Here is a 19,064-nt window from a genome sequence, read left to right on the forward strand (position 1 = left end):
TATGTAACCCCCTAGTGGGCCTTCTCTGTATGTGCATTTAATTTGTCATTCAGGTGTTTCTAATTAGCATCTATAAAAGAGGAAATTGTTTGATTGAAAACATACCCTGAAGAAGGCTGTTTGTGCCGCTACGCATGGGTTGTTTTTCCCCCCATGTCTTTTAAATTTTCTATCATGAAATAGACAGTCTAATAAATGCTTTTTATCAGTTCCTAAGAAGAGTGCCTTGGATTTCCTTCTACTACATGTTTATGAATGTAAGTGTTTAAGTTCTGTCATAAAACTATGTCGTTACTGCCACGACACAGAAGGGAACAGACAGTGGAAGTAAAATAAATAGAGTTTATTTACAGAGCGTGAGCAAAACAGAACACAACTGGTGAAGGATGGTATGCTGATTGACACGTAGAACTTAGCTGACTGTAACACAACTGAAGATTAGTTTGAGGATGATGTAGGTTGAGGAACGGATACACAGGGAGACATAGAAGATCCGAAGACAGCTGACTTCGAAGACAATGTCAAGGATAAAGACAACGATCAGGTACAGGACAGCTGGATAACTCTAGTGAGAGCAGGACGAGTCTGTGTAGCGTGTGATGAGACCAGACAGTGAACTGAAGGGAGTGCAGGCTTGATATAGTGAGGCTGATGAGGGTGATCAGGTGAAGGTTATTAGAATTCCGGTGATGATGAACGAGTGGGTGGATCTGGTGCTGATGGCCAGAGTGGATGGTGAGAGTGACTCCGTGACAGTTACGTATCCTTGCGCTTTTTTAAGTGGGTATACGAAACTCCTTGACATTTCCTAGTGGGTATATGGCGTATACTGTACCTTCGTTTCATGTAGACTACACCACTGCTTTAAAAGTAATGCATTACACTATTGCGTTACTCCCTAAAAAGTAAAAAGTCGTGGGAGGCAAACAGATCTACCTGTGCGTCACAAACTGTTCCCAAATCCGCTGAACCTACTGGGGATGGAGTCTCCATTCCTCCGGAAGTGGCTGAAACCGTGAGAGCTCGTTCGGCTGCACGGTTCAGTTCTCCCGGAATGTGAATGGCACGAAGCAACCTCAGACGCTTCTGACTCTATAAGAGGAGATGGCGGGCGAGTTGCGACATACAGCGGGAGCGTAGACCACCTTGTCAGGACTGTGGCCGTGTTGTCTGTACCGACTAATACGTGTTGGCTCTTGAGCAATGCCCGGAAGCCGGAAGAGGAAGTATCGTCTGGGATTTATTCCACATCCTAACCCTCAGGTCACCCTGGCCACCAGCCACAGTATCACCTCTCGTGCATGAAGAGGACCTCTTGGCTCCGAAGCGGAAACTTAACTGCATATTGCCAGCGTACTTTCTTATATACCTACGAGGTAGGGTGGAGTTACGCTATGCAAAATTCCACAGACACACGGCATTTCCTTGCCATTAGCTCGTTTTGTAATACTTGAAGGTGATAGGCTTTCTAAGTGAAACCCCATTCGTCAGTCACTGACATAACTCGAAGTGACTGAATGAAAGGGAACCAAGAGACTCTGGGACATGACAATTAGACTTTATAAACTAAAATCTTTGTGACTCACCTAATGCAAAAGTTTTTTCTTAGCATTTACTAAGTACTGACAAACATGGACCTTTTGAACTTCCTTGCCTTCAAAGTATTAAACTTCTTTTGGATCGACCTTTAAACGGATGCCTGGTGTGATCCTCCTTGTGACAGCTTGGGTCTCTATCACACATATGTTTGGGGGGAAATTTAAAATATCTAAAGTAAAACATCATCTATTTAACAACATTCCTGTTTCTGTAAAATTACAAAACATAACAGCTTGCCTTTATGAAAAATGCTCAATACTTTCAATACTTCAATAAGTCAAACATTCCTTTAAAATCTCAGTGGTTTTGTTGTTTTCTCGTTTATAAAAAAAAATACAAAATATGAAAATATTAGGATTTTAGTTTTAAGGACAGAATTAATTAAAAATATTATTATTTAAGACAGTCTTTGACACTAAACAGGCACATACAGCTAGAGAACATGTATTAGTTTCTGAAGCAAATCTTAAAACAAGATGTGGCAAAGTCAAGATTATGTGCAATGCCTGAAAGTGCCTCATCATGTGTGTGTAAAGAGATGCGCGCTTCAGTGAAATCCATTCTTTCGGCTCCAGTGTGTTTCAGACTGAAGAGCAACATATGCAGACGCGCTTTCTGTGTCTTCCACCTCTGTGTTTGTCATCTACCCGCACGAGCCCGTCTCCCCCTCCTCCTTGAGCATGTGAGTAGAGATGGATGGCGCACAGGCCCCTCTGAAAGGACAATAATAAATCACAAAGACGCTGGTGAGTTCTTCTCCTTCTTCCTCTGCGAAATGCCGCATTAGGATACGCGCGTTATATCGCGGCACGAGATGTGATGATGGGATACATGTGCAGCTGCGTGTTCACATGAACAGCTTTTGTGTCCTCATCACCGTCTTGAACAGCATCCCTTTAAACCTCAAGTGTTTCCTTCTGAGACGCAAACGCTAATAATTGCTCTGGTTTTGTGGGGCATGATAAACGGATAATGTTGCGAGTCATTGCTAAAACAGGCTATAATACTGTAATTTTTAACATTACAGTCAGCTTTTTGTTTTTAATGTGAAATTATATTATTGCTGCCTAGCCTGTATAAGATGTCTTATATCATTGAATGGTTATAACGAAATTGTAAACGGTGTATGTGTGTAGTTTGGTAATTCCTATACAGTCCATACTTCCAATATGTCATTTTGATAAAGCCTAATTCCTTTGAAACACACAATGAATTATTTATCTTTTTCAATCAAGAGATATTGAAAATTGATAGAAACATATTTGACGTTGTAATATAATATTTTGAATTAACAGGGAAATGTGGCATTTATTGTTAATAAAATAACACTGAATAACTTAAATAAAACAGAATCGTGGACTTTAAGATATTTTAGGAAAGTGAACCAAGTAAAATATAGCATCCAAGCCTGTTTTTTCTTGTTTGGTATTTGCGTTATAAATAGGCTTTACTCCTTTTAATCAGCCAATTTTTATTCATAGTTGAATTTAACATTATTAACTATTTAAAATTATTAATGACTTAAAAACACCAAATTGTACAAATAACTCTAAATTAATCTTTACTATTCAGTTATATTCAATAAATAAACAAAACCTAATTGAGATTTTTACATTTAGTACATTTACATTTACTATTTGACCAAAAACATAGAGAACAGTGAAATTGTAAAATGTCATTGTAAAAAGCATGTTTGCCAGTTTTCAGTCAAGCCTTTTAATTTCAGCATCCAGACTTGCAAGGACTATATAATAGCATTCTGTACACCTCATGTTTACTTTCTCAGATCCTAATTACTTGATGTCCCAGCTGAGAAGCATATGTCCAAATGTCTGTTTTTCTCACAGCCAGTCCTTGAAATCCAGTCAATGAAGTCCCCACAAACTCTCTCTCCCTGCTCTGAATGGAGCCACTCTAATGAGAGGTTAGGTTGCTTCACAAACCTAGATTATTACATAATTGCATGGTTTTATCTCATTTAATACATTGTGAAAGATATTTACTAGAGATTTGGAACCAAGCAAAGAAAATCTAAAATAGCGTAGGCCTATATACATTTTAAAGTGAATTTGTTATATGAGTTAATTTTTATATTTCATTAAGTTCTATATGAACATAATACTGACATATTAGATTGAATATCAAGGGATGCATGCATATTTTATCCATACAAAATTGAATTGTTTGAAATATTTTTATAGTTTTGTAATTCCAATCTACCTTTCTTCTTAATTAGTTGAAATGGAGGATGAAGATGGTACTTGTTTATTTGATGTTTTGTGGTAAGTGTTACATCTAGTAAACAGAATTTTCTCAGTTTGCATGTATTTTATCTAAAGCAAAAAAAAAGAAAGATATTTTGCTCATGTTAACTACTAAATGTTTTGCTTTGAAACAGTGACCCTCAAGCCCTGAATGACTTTCTTCATGGGACAAATGAGGTATGAAGGAATTGTAATATTACTTTGTGGCTGTAATCTTTAAATTTAGTAACATAAGTGACTACCTGTTACAGTACTTTCTCCTAAACTTGTTTCAGTGGTGGTAATTTGGAAACCTTTCCACACTTATAAGGTCATATGTAGGGAGATCTCACGTGAATAACTGAGAAGAACCTTAACAAGAAAAACTCTTGTGTTTGTATATACATTTTGTGTGCAAAGACAAGGTCTAAAAAATATTCCAGGCAATTAACTGTCCCTCCTCCCTTCTGTTCAAACAGCTGCCAAGTGGAGACTTACTCCTTAATTCATCCTCTGGAGAGCCATCACTCTTCACCGACACTCCAGTGAGTCTAGACCTTTCTCCCTATGGAAGAGGCAATATATGTGACCCGTGTTGGCAAAATGAGTCGCAATGAGCAAATTTTCTAAAATTAGTTATTGCTATTTTCTCTATTCTATAATTTCCCTATCCTATTAAAAACATTCAAAATTCTGTTTTATTTGTTGGAATCAGACAAACAATGCCTGACCTACACCTGTTTGAAGTTGATGGAGTCAGCAAATTCAATTTTGTGAAAAACAGAGTTAGTTTTCTGAAGGCTCCAAGACAAAATCTCCTAGTAACCATACCTTAAAATCCCTGGTAATACCACCAAATTTGGCACACACCAAGTCAAAACTAAATATCTATAGGAAATATATATTCAACTTTTTTCCCAGGATACCACAAATGTTTGATAAACATTTATTTATTATTTATTTATTTTATTTAACAGTCTATATATTCAGACCTACTATACCGCACAGATGTAGTTACACATCAGATGATTTTCCCTAACAGTTAACCAAACATTCACATAAGAGATCATGTTTGCGTGAATACTCACGAAGAGAGATATTTTGAAATACTGTAATTTTGTTACAGTATATGTTCATAACGGGATTGTGTGCTGTCTGAAGCGTTTTTGTCCACACTCTTCAGCTCTGTCAGTCAGCACGAGTAAGAACATTTTGTTTACATCAGCATAAGTTCGAAAATCACATTTCAATGGTTTAGACTTATGACTTATCGAGAATTTGCTATGAATATTCACAAACTTGGAATACTGCTTTACAACGATACTAAACATGTGCTGAGGGGAAGCGTGAGAAGCGAGCAGAGAAAAGCTGCATTTTTTCATTGACAGGAAAGGTACTCCTCTCAGAAAACACACAAATAAAGATACTTTTAGATGTTTAATCATTATATTTGGAACACTGGGATAGCTAGACGAGGGCTTAATTAACTCATTTATGTGAAAACCTCAAAATCGACCAAAATTTACATTTTTCACTTGTTTTGCCCGTATCTCGAAATCAGCCCATGCGCATTCTGACTCGTTTTGCCAGCACGGGTCACATATAGATTTGTTTCAGCTGGAATCTCCCAGAACTCAGTATTGCATGTATCGCTAACAAAACCCATTTTTTATCATCAAAATAATTGATATTTGAATTTAAGCTTTAAAATAGTGTTTGTGTTCCTAGCGAACGTTTTACATAATTGTTGTGAACTTTTGTTCTGCAGAGTCCTGCATCTCTGTTAGCAGATGATGCAAGTTCTCAGGACACTCCTGTCTCTGGCTGTGTAGATCTGTCCTTTCTGGAGGAGGCGCTGCTTGCATCACCGGTATCATCCCTAGGAAGTGGAGGTCCTGAAGAGCCACAAGAAGATCCCAATGTCCAGTTAGTGGAACAGCAGAAAGAGTCAGAAGAGATCTGTGACATTCTCCAGCAGAGTCTCCAAGAGGCAGACATCACTGAAGACACTCTTGCATTAGAGGCAGGACTTGCCCAGACAGCAGAGACTGTCCAGCTTGGGTTGTCTGATGCATCCCTTCCTTTTCCTTCAACACCATATTTATCCAAACCATTGACCATGCCTGGCTTGATCTCTTTTCCAAAAGACACACAAACAGCAGTGGAGCCTCCTCAGCCATCTTTGTTAGCTGTTGGTCCAGGCTGCCCCTCACTCAAGCCTCCAGGAACCCAGTTAATGAGTCTACTTCCTGGGAATGTCTTCCCCACACCTCCACTCAAGGCATCCTTTTCTATTAATTCAGCACAAAGGACCAGCATGATTACCCCAAAGACCCTGCCAAGCCTCACAAGCTGCCAGATGTTGGCCTCTACCGTTAAAACAATTACACCATCAGTGGTCATGTTACAAAAAACTCCTCTACCCATTCAGCCCAAGTTGCCTGTCAACATCCAGCCCAGGCTTGTACAGATCAGTCCCAGGCCATCAGGACAGAAACCATTGCCAGGATTTGCCTTTATCTCAGCAAATACAACACAGAGTGTCTTGCTATCCCCTTCTGTTGGCTCAAAGCAGTCCATGCAAGCACAGTCCACACAAAGTGTTAGCAAACCTGTTAGCTTTAATTTGGTTGGTCAGGAAGGCCCCATTGTCATTCAGCCCCAAGATCCTTTTCAGGGTCAGAGACAATTCTTTCTGCCCAGCCAAACACCTGCAACTATGACCCAATCTACCAGCATTTCAAGGTGTCTTCTTAGTACACCAAGCAATCAGACGTCTAACAAACCCAACTTTGACAGTTCTCAAATTGTGACTATACAGCCAAAGCAAATTAACTTCAGCCCTATTTTCAACTCTCCAACTGGACAACTCACACTCAAACATGGGGCACTTCTATCAGGGTCTTTACCGATTCGGCCAACAGCTCCTACAGTCTTCCAGATGCCAACACAGCTAGCAGGGACCTATGCACCTCAAGTGCAGGGGCAGCATGATGCTGTTGTTCAAAACACTGTCAGAAACCAGATCAGATTGATTAATAATGCTAATATGCTCCTTCCTGACATGACCACCGCACCAATAGGGAATGGTGAGTCAGTGATACAAAGAGCTCTGGCAGGGGGACCTGAGGGGAAGGTGAGTCTTACCCATAATTCAGTGCTTCCCTCGCCCGAGAAAACAACAGAAGATGAGAAAGTCAACGAATTGCATCAAGTGAGTTCATTTGTGACATTTTCTGTTGTAACATTAAGAATGTTTTTTATGTTGTCGAAAAGTAAATACTATAACAATTTTATAACCATTTAAATGTCATAATTACATTTTGAAAACATGGTTGCATATAACAATATATTTGGGGCTCAATGTTTGTTCACTGCTTTTTTTTAAACTTGATTTGGCAGGAGAGCAGATTGCCGTCTCAAGCTTCAGTGGAAGCACCTATTGTGGAGATTCACTTTCATCCCTCTCCAGTATCAACTGTACTACAGTCACAACCAGATGTTTGTTGTACTCCAGAGACAGTTATATCGTTATCCCCACAACTGTTCACCCAAACAGAAGAGCAACAATTTACTGAAGGAGAGCATAATCCATTGTATCACAATCAGGGATCAATACATCTTCCTCAACAGGTAAATTTAATTGTGCTCTGTCATAGGTTCTCAAGCATTTTGTGTAATTGCATTCAAAGACAGAAATGAAAAAGCGGCAGCATATCAGGAAAGTATTTCATACCTCTTCAGTAAATGCACAATATTCTTCTTTCCCTGCAGGATCCACTTAAACCATCACCCGCCCAAGAAACCTTAGCTACAACTCTGCTTGTGCAAATGGACAACATCATCTCTACTGCCACAGGTGAAACTGAGGATTCACTTACATCTTTGACTGCATCTGAGACCTTTTCTGCATCATGTGAGAGTAAAGAGATTCCTTTGCCAGTGTACCATGCCTCAGAGCACAGTGACATTCTACTGCAATCTCCTACTGTAAAGACCACAGGCACAGACTCCATGATAGGCTCAACACACCTAGCCTCAGATGAGCTGGATTCCTTCATGTCGATTGCTCTTTGTGCTGAACCCAAGTGCCAGGAGGGGCCTTTAAAGAGTAAGAGCCCTTCCTTTTTGCCTTAGAAAAGTTGTATCAAAGGCAGTTTAACTAATTCATGATTTACCTGAGCTCAAAGGAAGCAGAGAGACTTTGCAAGCAGTGACCACAAAATCAACACTCATGTGAATGTGCACAGACGTTTTAATTAAATCACGAATACATAACTAGTCTAAACAAACACATAGACATTCAAGCATACACTGGTAAAATGGAAAGTGAAAGTGAATGAATGAAACAGAAATGGGAATTAAGCTATGGAAACGTAAAAGTCAGTTAACCATCTGAATAAAACCATCAGTTTCTTAATTTAAAGCATCTTGGTAACAAGGGGTCTACAACTTATACTAAACCTCTAGAGTTAGTTAAATGTATGCTACTTGCCTTGCTATAGCTGTTGAATGAGTGTCTGAATGCAGTTTGGGTGAAAGTCTTTATGGTTCAAATGTTTGATGGTGCTAAAGTTGCAATCAGGTTGGTCTGGATTGAGTGAAGAATGATGAACTTCAGCTATGTTAGTCTGACTCTGTTGTTATCGGGAGCATCCTCTCTGGAAAGGTGGAAAGTTACAGCATGGCTTGCCCCTCACTTTGCTCCGGGGCAAAGTTAGGTCCCGCTACAGTACATGAATATTGAATATATTACAATTAATATTATCACTGTAGCTGTGGAAGAAGAACGTCCTGGTTGCGTATGCAACCCACCGTTCCCTGAAGGAGGGAACGGAGGACGTAGTCGACGGTCGACTGAATTGGGATCTCGCTAGAGAGCCTATCCTCTTCGAGTACTATTGAACGAGCCAATGTAATTGGCGTGCGTGATTCGCATCACACACTCCGCCCCCGTGGCGCGGGTATAAATACGGAAGTGGATGCACGCACTAGTTGCTTTTCGCTGAGGAGCCGAGAGTAACCCGGGGTCAGTGGTGGTCCAGCGGTAGTGGCAAGGGGACTACGTCCTCCGTTCCCTCCTTCAGGGAACGGGGGGTTGCATACGCAACCAGGACGTTCCCTTTCAGTCGATAACATCAGACGTCACCCTTTGAACACGCCACTAACGCTGCCACCTTCCAGTACCTAAACCAAAGCCTCCTGATGCCCCCGCAAATTTAAGGCGGGGAAGGACAGGGCTTAGGCCAGGGAAATCACTGCTGTTCCTACAGGACCACTGGGAAAGCGTTCCCCGTACATTGGAAGGAAGGGATGCTGCGGAAGCTACATCCAACCCAGAGGGAGGTAACGTGGAGAATACACATATGAACTGGGCGGAAACCGGGCAGTCTAACATATGGAATGTCACTGGGGTGGCTCCAGCCTAAGACGGGGGGAGACACACCGGACAGTGACGGCAGAGATACTCTGCAGAGGGAAGACACGGGCTCGCCGCAGGGAGCCGTATCGAGGAAGAATACACATATGGGGTCGCCATAGGGGCCGCAACATATGGACCCAGCCTAACACAGGTTCCACACTGCTTACGAGTGGTAGGCCTAACACCAGACGTTCCGCACGTCCGACGTCGGAGGGGTGTGGAGGAACTCAACAGTGTTTAATTTTAAGGGAACTCAACTGGAGTAGAAAGGCGCACGTATCCAGTCCATAGGAGGGGAATGGCGCAGCAAGCCGACACTTGAACTGGGCTCACGGTGAAACTGGCTTCATGAGAAGGGATCCCACGGGAAGCAGCGGTTCAACTAGGTGTCGTCCAGCCCCCAACTCTAGAATCTGTTGTAGCAAAGTATATCGCCAACGCCCAGGCGGAGCACTTTACACTCATCATAGAGGAGCTCAACACCTAAGTGGACATGTTGCATCTCGGATTTTCACCGAAATGAAGGCAAGCACTAAGTGCAACTTTGCATGGAAACAGCCTTCCCTCTCTGCTGAGTTCCAACAGATATCTGTAGAGCTGGTCTGAGGTCTATGGCTTGCATTCTGTACACGTCCAAGCGAACGGACAGAGAAGCCAGGGCTGAATCTGCCTCCTCCAGGGCAGCGCTTGCAGGCTCACCACCTGCTCCTATTACGGGAGAGGTAGGAACCTTGGGCACAATCCGAGCCGGGGTCTCAGCTTGTGAGAGTTAGCTGGCCCAGACTCCAGGCACAATACGTTGACCGAAAGCGAGCAAGTCCCTACCCTCTAGTAGAGACCACGCGAGCAGGAGAACTGATACAACAGAATTTTTAACTCACTGCCAGCAGTGGCTCAGGGGCGGTCTCTGCAGTGCAGTCGCACCAGGGACAAGGCCCAAGAGGATAAAGAGGGACGATCAGAACGTGCTTCTGCACACTTCTGCAACACGATGAGCGTCGTTTAAACACCGAGGCAACATCATTTTGAGGGTGAAGGAAAACAGCCTACTCCAACCCATTTTGCAGGAAAGAGAGCACTGAAGTGATCGAAAGCTTTCAGGATCTCCTCTGGAGAGAACACGCACTCAACGACTAGGTTCCACTTCTAAAGGCGTAAGCATGCTACCCATTTCTAGGGGTGCTCGCAGAAGTGATGGTAACTATCACATGTCTCTGTGATAGCCACCTGAACCTCCGCGTTCAGATGTAAGACCGCCTGAAATCTCCGGGGGAAGAACGCGGGTGCCATCGTGCCCCGTCCCTGAAAGAGTTCTCAGGGGAAATCAGGAAGGCTGTCGATGGGAACCAGGTCTAGTTGGGCCAATAAGGGGCAACTATGAAGACCTGTTCCTCTCCTGACTTGGCACGTAGGTGGCATGCTGAGGCCTGGGTGGAGGCTGCTGCGGAGGGCCAGCAGGAGCGGCGGCCGGGGAACGCCTACGGCGACAAGCAGGCGGAGGAGCTGCCACAGGCGGCGGGTGGAGGCAGCAGCTGGCCACCGGGGCAGGATGTGCCGGATGACCTCCGTCTGCACTTGAGCGGCAGAGAACTGTTGGATGCAGTTATCCACCGCGTCGCCGACCAGCCCAACCTGGGAAATTGGGGAGACCAGGAACCGAACCTTGTCCGCATCCGCCATACCAACCAGGCTGAGCCAAGGAAGGCACTACTGGACCACCAAGGTGGACATCGCCAGACCGATCACACACGCTACGACACTCATGCCCCGGAGGGAGAGGTCGGATGCAGTGCGGTGCTCACCTATGAGCACACGGTCTGGATTACCCTCGTGCATGCCATGGGTGCCCTAGCCTGCAGCAACGCCATGGCACACAAGAGGAAGCGGCTTGCCCACAGGCTTTGTAAGCTCTGCCCGTCGGAATGGACGAAAACTCACAGGCCTTAGGGGGGAGACGAGGATCCCCCCCAAAAGGCAGCGGCCGCCGGACACAGGTGCACCTGTGTCGACAGACCGTTCCAATGGAGGGACACCTCGCAATCCTTCACCGTTCCTCCATCAAGGGTAATGAGGGGGAAAAGCTATTCAGGCAGTTTCTGGCAGAGAAAGATGCTGTTCACCACCTGATAAGCTCTCCATGCATTTCGGGAAAGAAAGGCACTGGGGCGGCTAGCTGAGAACCAGCGCGGCCCGCCCCAAGATACCAAACTCCAGATTCCAACCGAGACTGAACGGGACACGGTGGAGGTTTCACTCGAGCCCGGCAGCCTCGGCGGCCCGTTTCAGCATTGCTGATAATTATGGATCTGGCTCGGGCAACATTGAACTCCCGGAGGGAGACAATGCAGCCGAGTCATCATCTCTAGAAGTCAGCTCACCCTCCGATGCTGCAATCGGCGTCCTGTCCTCCAGGGGAGCCCCGAGTGAAACCGCTGGCCCACCCATTACAGATGGACCAGCAGACAACACAGGAGGCTCCAGTGGTTGCAGTGGAAGGGAGGAGTGAGGAGCCCACAGGGAATGGTTACCGGGCGGGACATCCAATACTATCCTCCGGTCACCCATCCCACACAGCACCCGAGGGTGGGGCATGGTAATGGGGACTCGCTCTCTGTGAACGAAGGCGAGTCCCGCCCTCAACACTGCGACAGTCATGTTCCCACAGTGAAAACATGAGCTATCCACAAAAGCTGTCTCAGCGTGCTGTAAGCCCAAACACGTGACACAACAGTTGTGACCATCAGAGAGAGACAGGGAATGACCGCACCCAGAAACGCACGGGCGGAATGACATCTTGAAAAAGACGCAAACGCACCTGTGTTGCTCTTTCAGAAAATAGGACCGTCACCAGTGCCGGAGCACACAGGGGAATGACCGCGGCAACACTGACCAGAGAACTGAAACAGTGAAGCACTCACTTTTCCGCCCTCTAACCAGCCATCAACACACACAAACATTTAGAAATTTGTTGCTGTTAAAACAGCAGTTGAGAGCTCAAATCACCGCTGCACTCGCGCTGTAGAACACCAGCACTGGGAGAGTCTTCCTGAAGAACACCGACACACTCACTCGTTGTAGACAACAGCAATCTCAGAGACATCAAACGATCGGCTCCGAAGCGAAAGGCAACTAGTGCGTGCATCCACTTCCGTATTTATACCCGCGCCGCGGGGGCGGAGTGTGTGATGCGAATCACGCACGCCAATTACATTGGCTCGTTCAATAGTACTCGAAGAGGATAGGCTCTCTAGCGAGATCCCAATTCAGTCGACCGTCGACTACGTCTGACGTTATCGACTGAAAGGGAACTAAACAGCCGTTGTTAGAAACATATTCTTTATAACAAACACATTTTTGTTATAATCATCCTATCATTCTTTTTGGCTTTAAATTGATACCTCTTCCTTATTAGAGATCAACAGTGGAATAATCCCTTTGGACCAGCATGACTTACAGGAGATGGTATACCTGCATTCCCAGGACAAAGAGACCTACTCAGCACTTCAGAAAAAGTTCAAGGTGCAAAAATAATAAATAAAATGAAGTCTTCAAGAGATCATTCTAGATTTCAGAGAGATGTTATTTCAAAGTAATTTGAAAAGTATTATTTTATTAATATGCATTTTGTGTCACAGACACCAACTGCATGCAGTCCGAAGCAGGATAAACTGACACTAGCAAAGAGGCAACACATGTAAGTAAAAATAAACTTGCTCAGTTGCATTCTAATTCTATGTAGACCTCAGTATGGATTCAAAAATATGTAAGGTTACTTGCATAGCCGAGTTCTCTGAAAACAGAGTGAGGTATCTCACCATGGAAAATGCCTCTGGTGTGCATTTTCAAGTAACCTAAAGTTGTCTATTAAACATTCATTTATCTCACAATGTAAAGATATAGACAATTCCTGCATTGATTGCTCACTGAAGCTGTAGTGTCTGAAGCTGTAGTGTCATTGTGTCTGACCAGACACAGGGAAACAACGAGACAATAATTTTCAAGGCAACAAACCTACCTTAGGTCAGGGATGCCCAATTCTCTTCCCGGAGAGCTACCTTTCTGCAGAGTTTAATTCTAACGCTGCTTCAACACACCTTTGTGTAATTATCAATTGTTCTTGAAGATCCTACTTAACTGGAAATCTTTAGGAACAGCTGTGAACCCTTCTGCCTTAGGTACGAAAGGAGGTTTGGATTGCAATGTAAAGCTTTTGCACCCAGTCACAGTGGGTGAAACGCAGTTGGGTTTTCAGAGGTCAAAACAAGTCTTTCAAAGAAAGTTCTGTCTGACCAAAACAAAACTAGTCCATCTCAACACAAAGGCACTTTGATTTCTGCCAGTTAGGTGAGCAGTGGACAATACATGTTTGTATATGAGACTTGGACTGGGGTGTCCGATCCTGGTCCTGGAGGGCCAACACCCTGCAGAGTTTAGCTTCATCACCTGCCTAGAATTTTTTAGTAATCCTGAAGGACTTTACTTTGGTTCAGTTGTTTAATTGGGTTTAGACTTAACTCTACAGGACAGTGGCCCTCCAGGAGCAGGATTGGACACCTCAGTCATACCTTCCCCAAATCTGACTTGCCTTGTGAGTCTCTAAGACCTATACAAATTGTTTTCCCTAGAGCAGGGGTGCCAAATTCAGTTTCTGGAGGGCCACAGTCCTGCAGATTTTAGGTTCAACCCAAACTAAACACACCTGAGCCAACTAATCAAGTCCCTACGGATTACTTGAAAACTACAGGTAGGTCTGTTGAAGCAGGGTGGGAACTAAACTCTGCATGACTGTGGAGCTAAAAACACTTAAGTACACTCCAGTTTCAGTAACAGTTTTAATAACTACATTTTTTTTCCTTTCACTCAAATGTAGTTTGTCTAAAGTAATTTGCGTATGCAGACATTCTGAGACTGTAATATGTCAGTATGGTTAGAACTACTTTGATAATACAGAATTTTAAGTCCAAATGACACCATGATAATCTTGTACACTTTTCTTTGACTATGAGCAGCATAAATACTATAAAAGAAGACAGATTTGGAGATTGAATAAGGTAAAGTGGTTAAAGCTTGGGGCTGAAAACCAGAAGGTTGACGCTGCAATCCTTGCAATGAGCTCTTACTATTGTGTTTATTCAAACGTGATTCTTGCTGTAAAATGTATACTTTAAGTCACTGAATAAATATATCTGCTAAATGACTGCTCTTCTACTTACATATTGCATGGATTAGCCCTTGATGGCCAGAACAACCTGATTTTGACTACACATGCAAACAGTGAGGGTAGAAGCTACTTGCTAGGAGGCCGATTAGAGCAGTGTTTCCCAACTGTATTCCCGGATGCACTCCAACAGTGCACATATTGAATGACTTTTTGACCCATTAATTTTAGGCATTGACTTCTCTACTAATGAGCTGATGAGTTGAACCAGATACATTTGATTAGGAAGAGTTTGGAAATGTGTACGGTTGGTGTGCTTATGTGAACAGGGTTAAGAATCACTGGATTAGAGGGACGTCTCTTACCATCCTAAAAAAGCTATTTTGTCACCAGGGTTCCACAGAGAAGCTGATCATTGAAAAATGATCTCATCTACTTACTCCAAAAAGATTGTCTCATTGGTTTGAATGCTAGCCGGCCTGAATGTCTTTTTTTGGGAAGGATAGCATCACCATCATCCTTATTGGGCATGCTGCAGAGGAGGAGTGCAAGCATCTCAACCTTCTCTTGGGCAGCTTCCACTTCAATAATGTGAACAAGCAGATGTTGTTTAAATAGCATTTATAAGCCAGAGCATTCTACCCCAGTAATATTATGACAACCAGTTAGTTCCCATGGCTAAGATTTTAGGTAAATTTGAATAAAGGTAAGAAATCACTAACAGTGGAGTAAGAGTAAGATATGCCATTCTTTTGCCTTGTCCAAGACACCATAGTGAGATACCCAACAAATGTTTGAAAGACAAAAAGAATAATGATGGAAGTCATGCACAAAGTCACAATAACTAATTGGTACAATAGTAACAATACATGTTAACAAAAATACTTTGTGTATTTTTTTATTTTCAGGGTCAAACAGCAGCTATTTTTGGACCACAGTGCTGTTCTCAGTCCAAACACTTTGGCTCCATTTGTTTCAGTGGAGGATGCTGTCAGACATTTGCTGCCCTACCATACTTGTGCTAAAGCTCTACCCAGCCAGACTGACTTTATCTCAGGTTCGACTCCTATAAAGAAGTTTGAATTTGATTTTATAAAATTGTTCTCCTATAATGGGCCCCACTGTAAACAAAACTTAATGAAAGTGTCTGTCATTCTTTGTGCAGTGGACAAGCAGTTTGAGTGTTTTTCAGTTGTTCTGTTGAAACGAACCAAAGAAATGCTAAACAAGTACAGGCAACTACTCCTGGCTGAATCCCAGGTAACAGATGGCTTTTTAAAACGCTGAATATCATTTTGGTTTTTGGGAATATTTGGTTTTTGGGAAAGAGGTGGCAGGTCTGAATTGTTATTGCTTTCTTCAGCAGGACAGCCCATCAGCAGAGATGGTGATGCTAGAGCGTTTGTTTCTGCAGTCAGAGAGACTCTCACTGGGGGAGGATAAACGACGAACCAGAAGAGTTCCAGGTATAAAGGCACAATATTATTTTGTGTTCCCATTGTTTCTCACTAGTTTCTTTTCATTGATATGCTCATGCAATTCTATAAAGCAGGAAATCTAGCCCTAGAGGGCCACTGCCTTGCAGTTTCACTCAAACACTGATCAAACTCACCTACCTGTAATTTTCTAGTAAATCTGAAAACCTTGATTAGCTTGCTCAGGTGTCTTTGATTAGAGTTGGAGCTAAACTTTACAGGGCAGTGGCCCTCTATAATCAGATTAGATAAACTCTGCTGTAACGTGGACAGAGGTATTACAATTACAGCCACAGATTACTTGCACTCTCACCAGAAATAGTGAAATGTGAACAGGTTTCATTATTTTGGTGGTTCAGCAGAGTCCTTCCTGATGTCAAGGCCTAAGAACTCATCGCAGCACAGTCAAGTGTCATCTGTCCAGACTGGCCTTTCCGGCTGTCCTCCATCTCCACCATCGTGGACCTTGCAATCTGACAGACCTCCTGGCCTCAAGACATATCGCTCCAGCAACAGAGGAGCACTACGCCTCACTATCAAACATGAGTCAGGATCCCGCAAAGTCATTCACAACTCTGCATGTGATGCCCCGAATGCCATCTCTGGGTATAAACGAAACTACAGTGGGCAGTTAACTAGGGCAGGCACCATGCAGGGGAAAGATGAATCCCTCAAGCCTCCTTTGTCAAATGCCGAAGAGAACAAAAATCATCTAAACGAGCTGAAATTACACCCTGACATGGAAACAATTAGGACAGGTAGCGCTTTACAGAACCACTCTGAATCTGTGGCCATAGCAGATTATGTAGCTTCAAGGGTGCAAGGCTTACTTCCAGAGCAGTGCACTCCAGTGCTTAAAAGGAACAGGCTGGTTTCTTCGGCAGGAGAGTCTCCAAGTTTGCCTACACTAGTAGATGAAGGGGAACTGAGTGAACACCTGCAAAGTGCTATAGACAGCATCCTGGAGCTGCAAAGGTTGCAGGGTTCTGCAATAGGGGTTAAACCCAAGATTCAACAGCCTCATGCACTGGATCAGGCAATTAGCAGCATGATAGAAGGACAACTATAAGAGGGAGAGGAAAGAAGTGCAAGATGAACAGAAAAGCTTCAGGATTCACCAATCTTTTGCTAGAAACATAGCGGTAGCACATTATTGTTCAGTTCTGCTCCCCATTTACATACTACGTACTTATAGTAATTCCTATAACTGGGTAATAACTAGGTAAATAACCCTGAACCTACCCCTAAACCTAACCCATGTAGTAACCTTATATTACCCAGTACTTTCTAAGGTAAATACACTGTAAATACATCTAAGTTCACATGCCGTAAAATAAAGTGCAACCAATATAGCTTATACATCTTGCAATCCACATCCAGCAGAGACTAATTTTATTTGTTTTTCCTGAAAAAGAAATCCTATTTATTATTATTTATTGCGCAAATCGAGTGAATAGAATCTGGGATGTTTTTTGGAACCTTTTTTTAATGGAGATACATTACAGTAATTTATAGCCTTCTATTAGTTTAAGGCAAGATAAAAACAAAATTGCAGTTTGGCTGTTTGTACATGCCATTTTAATGTGAATGTGTCTATAATAAGACTATTCCTCATTTGATGGGGACTTAGGTCTGTTTGACGTTTGGTTATTTTGAATACTCCTTACCTAAACTCTGGAGCTCCCAAAGAACCAAACCAGAGAACACTTGAAAAGGCAGCTTGGTGTGCAGGTCATGTAGAATTGAATTTAACTGTCCCAACAGCCTTAACCTGTGAAAACTGCCTTGTACAGCAAATGTAAGAATGCATCAAGGTAAAATGCTTGGTCTTAACTGGTTCAGAAAACACCAGCCAGATGTACTGATGTCAAGTAGACTTTCACAATAGAGTTCAGTGCACCATCAACTCAGTGGCCACGTGTTGTATGCCTAGACAGTACACAGAATGTGTAGCATCCAGCTTGTTTACCCCCAAAGAAAATATCCTGTATTTCATTCTGTAATCACCAGGTGTAAGAAATTTATCCCTAACCACAGATTAAGAATGTATAGCATAACAGGACCTGCAAATGGCAGATATAATGTATGCCTTATTCCAGTGGTGTCCAAACCTGTTCCTGTAGAGGCAAGTGTGTTGGAGCTAAAATCTGTAGGACGTTAGCCCTCCAGGTGCAGGATTGAACACCCTTGTCTTATTCTGCCACTGCAATGATCTGTACTATTCCTATTGTGGTCTGTACTATTCCTATTGTGGTCTAAGTCAAGAAGATATAGATGCAAAAGCAATAAGCAGCAGACGGTTGTTAAAATGTGGTTGAGCCTCAATCAAAAAACTAAATTCTTTAGGATTTCATTGTTCTAAATCATTCTGCTGTATGAAAATTATTCAGAACACTGCTGATATTCAACAACGCACTTAATTTAGTTGGAATACTGGCCGTGTATAATATTTGTAACTGCAGTACACCAAAGCCTAAAGCAGTAACTATAGACATCCAGTCAGTGACAAATATTATACTATTGGATTACATTATTATTAATGATTTTTCGACAATCTACTAAATCATGCTCACATTACACCAGCGACGATTACTTCCTAATTGGATAATGGAATAGTATAGTGAAGCATTTTAAAATAACATTGTTTGTTTGTCATGTTAGTTGTGCCACTTGATGTCATTAATAATATTGTGCTCAAGTTGTATATTCATGTCTTATGAGACAGGAAAGACTTTAAATGTTTATGTATTGCTTATCTGACAAATGCTATGCACTACTCTTACAGAACACTTGGCCACCAAACTAAATACTGTGACTGGCCCTAAATGTGACAAGATGTTTGTAACATACCCACTTTTGTTTGATTTCAACTTGTGTGTACTATTACTGTGAAATGTAGAATATTTGACACGGATCCAAAACTGTCATTTGACAAACAGATTGTTCTGATGCCACAATCGAAGAGGCCTTAAAGCTGCTGTTCCAGAATCACTAGACGAGTCACTACTGATGTTGACCCCCATTTTAGACCCAATATCACTGAAGTGACCAAAACAGTTTTTTTTTTTTTTTTTTACATTTCTACAGATTTATTAAATCTTGATTTTCTAAGTAATAAACAGTAAAACTGTACATGTGTTGGACTGTTTTATGTGCTGCGATCATTC

The 19,064-nt window shown here is 42.6% G+C and overlaps 1 protein-coding gene across 1 annotated transcript; it reads left to right on the forward strand.

Annotated features, from left to right (window-relative positions):
* Nucleotides 1–155: 155 nt before the first annotated feature.
* Nucleotides 156–19,027, forward strand: LOC143746626 (uncharacterized). The gene is made up of 14 exons (XM_077238573.1): nucleotides 156–2,345; nucleotides 3,447–3,523; nucleotides 3,836–3,881; nucleotides 3,998–4,040; nucleotides 4,322–4,387; nucleotides 5,611–7,056; nucleotides 7,245–7,475; nucleotides 7,617–7,953; nucleotides 12,677–12,783; nucleotides 12,900–12,958; nucleotides 15,331–15,479; nucleotides 15,588–15,682; nucleotides 15,786–15,888; nucleotides 16,257–19,027. The coding sequence occupies exons 2-14, from the start codon at nucleotides 3,517–3,519 to the stop codon at nucleotides 16,964–16,966; spliced, it is 3,399 nt and encodes a 1,132-aa protein (XP_077094688.1). The 5' UTR covers nucleotides 156–2,345; nucleotides 3,447–3,516; the 3' UTR covers nucleotides 16,967–19,027.
* The last annotated feature ends 37 nt before the right edge of the window (nucleotides 19,028–19,064 follow it).

Source organism: Siphateles boraxobius, unplaced genomic scaffold (assembly GCF_051911475.1).
Source record: "Siphateles boraxobius isolate OS27281-9 unplaced genomic scaffold, OSU_SipBor_1 22, whole genome shotgun sequence".
NCBI lineage: Eukaryota > Metazoa > Chordata > Actinopteri > Cypriniformes > Leuciscidae > Siphateles > Siphateles boraxobius.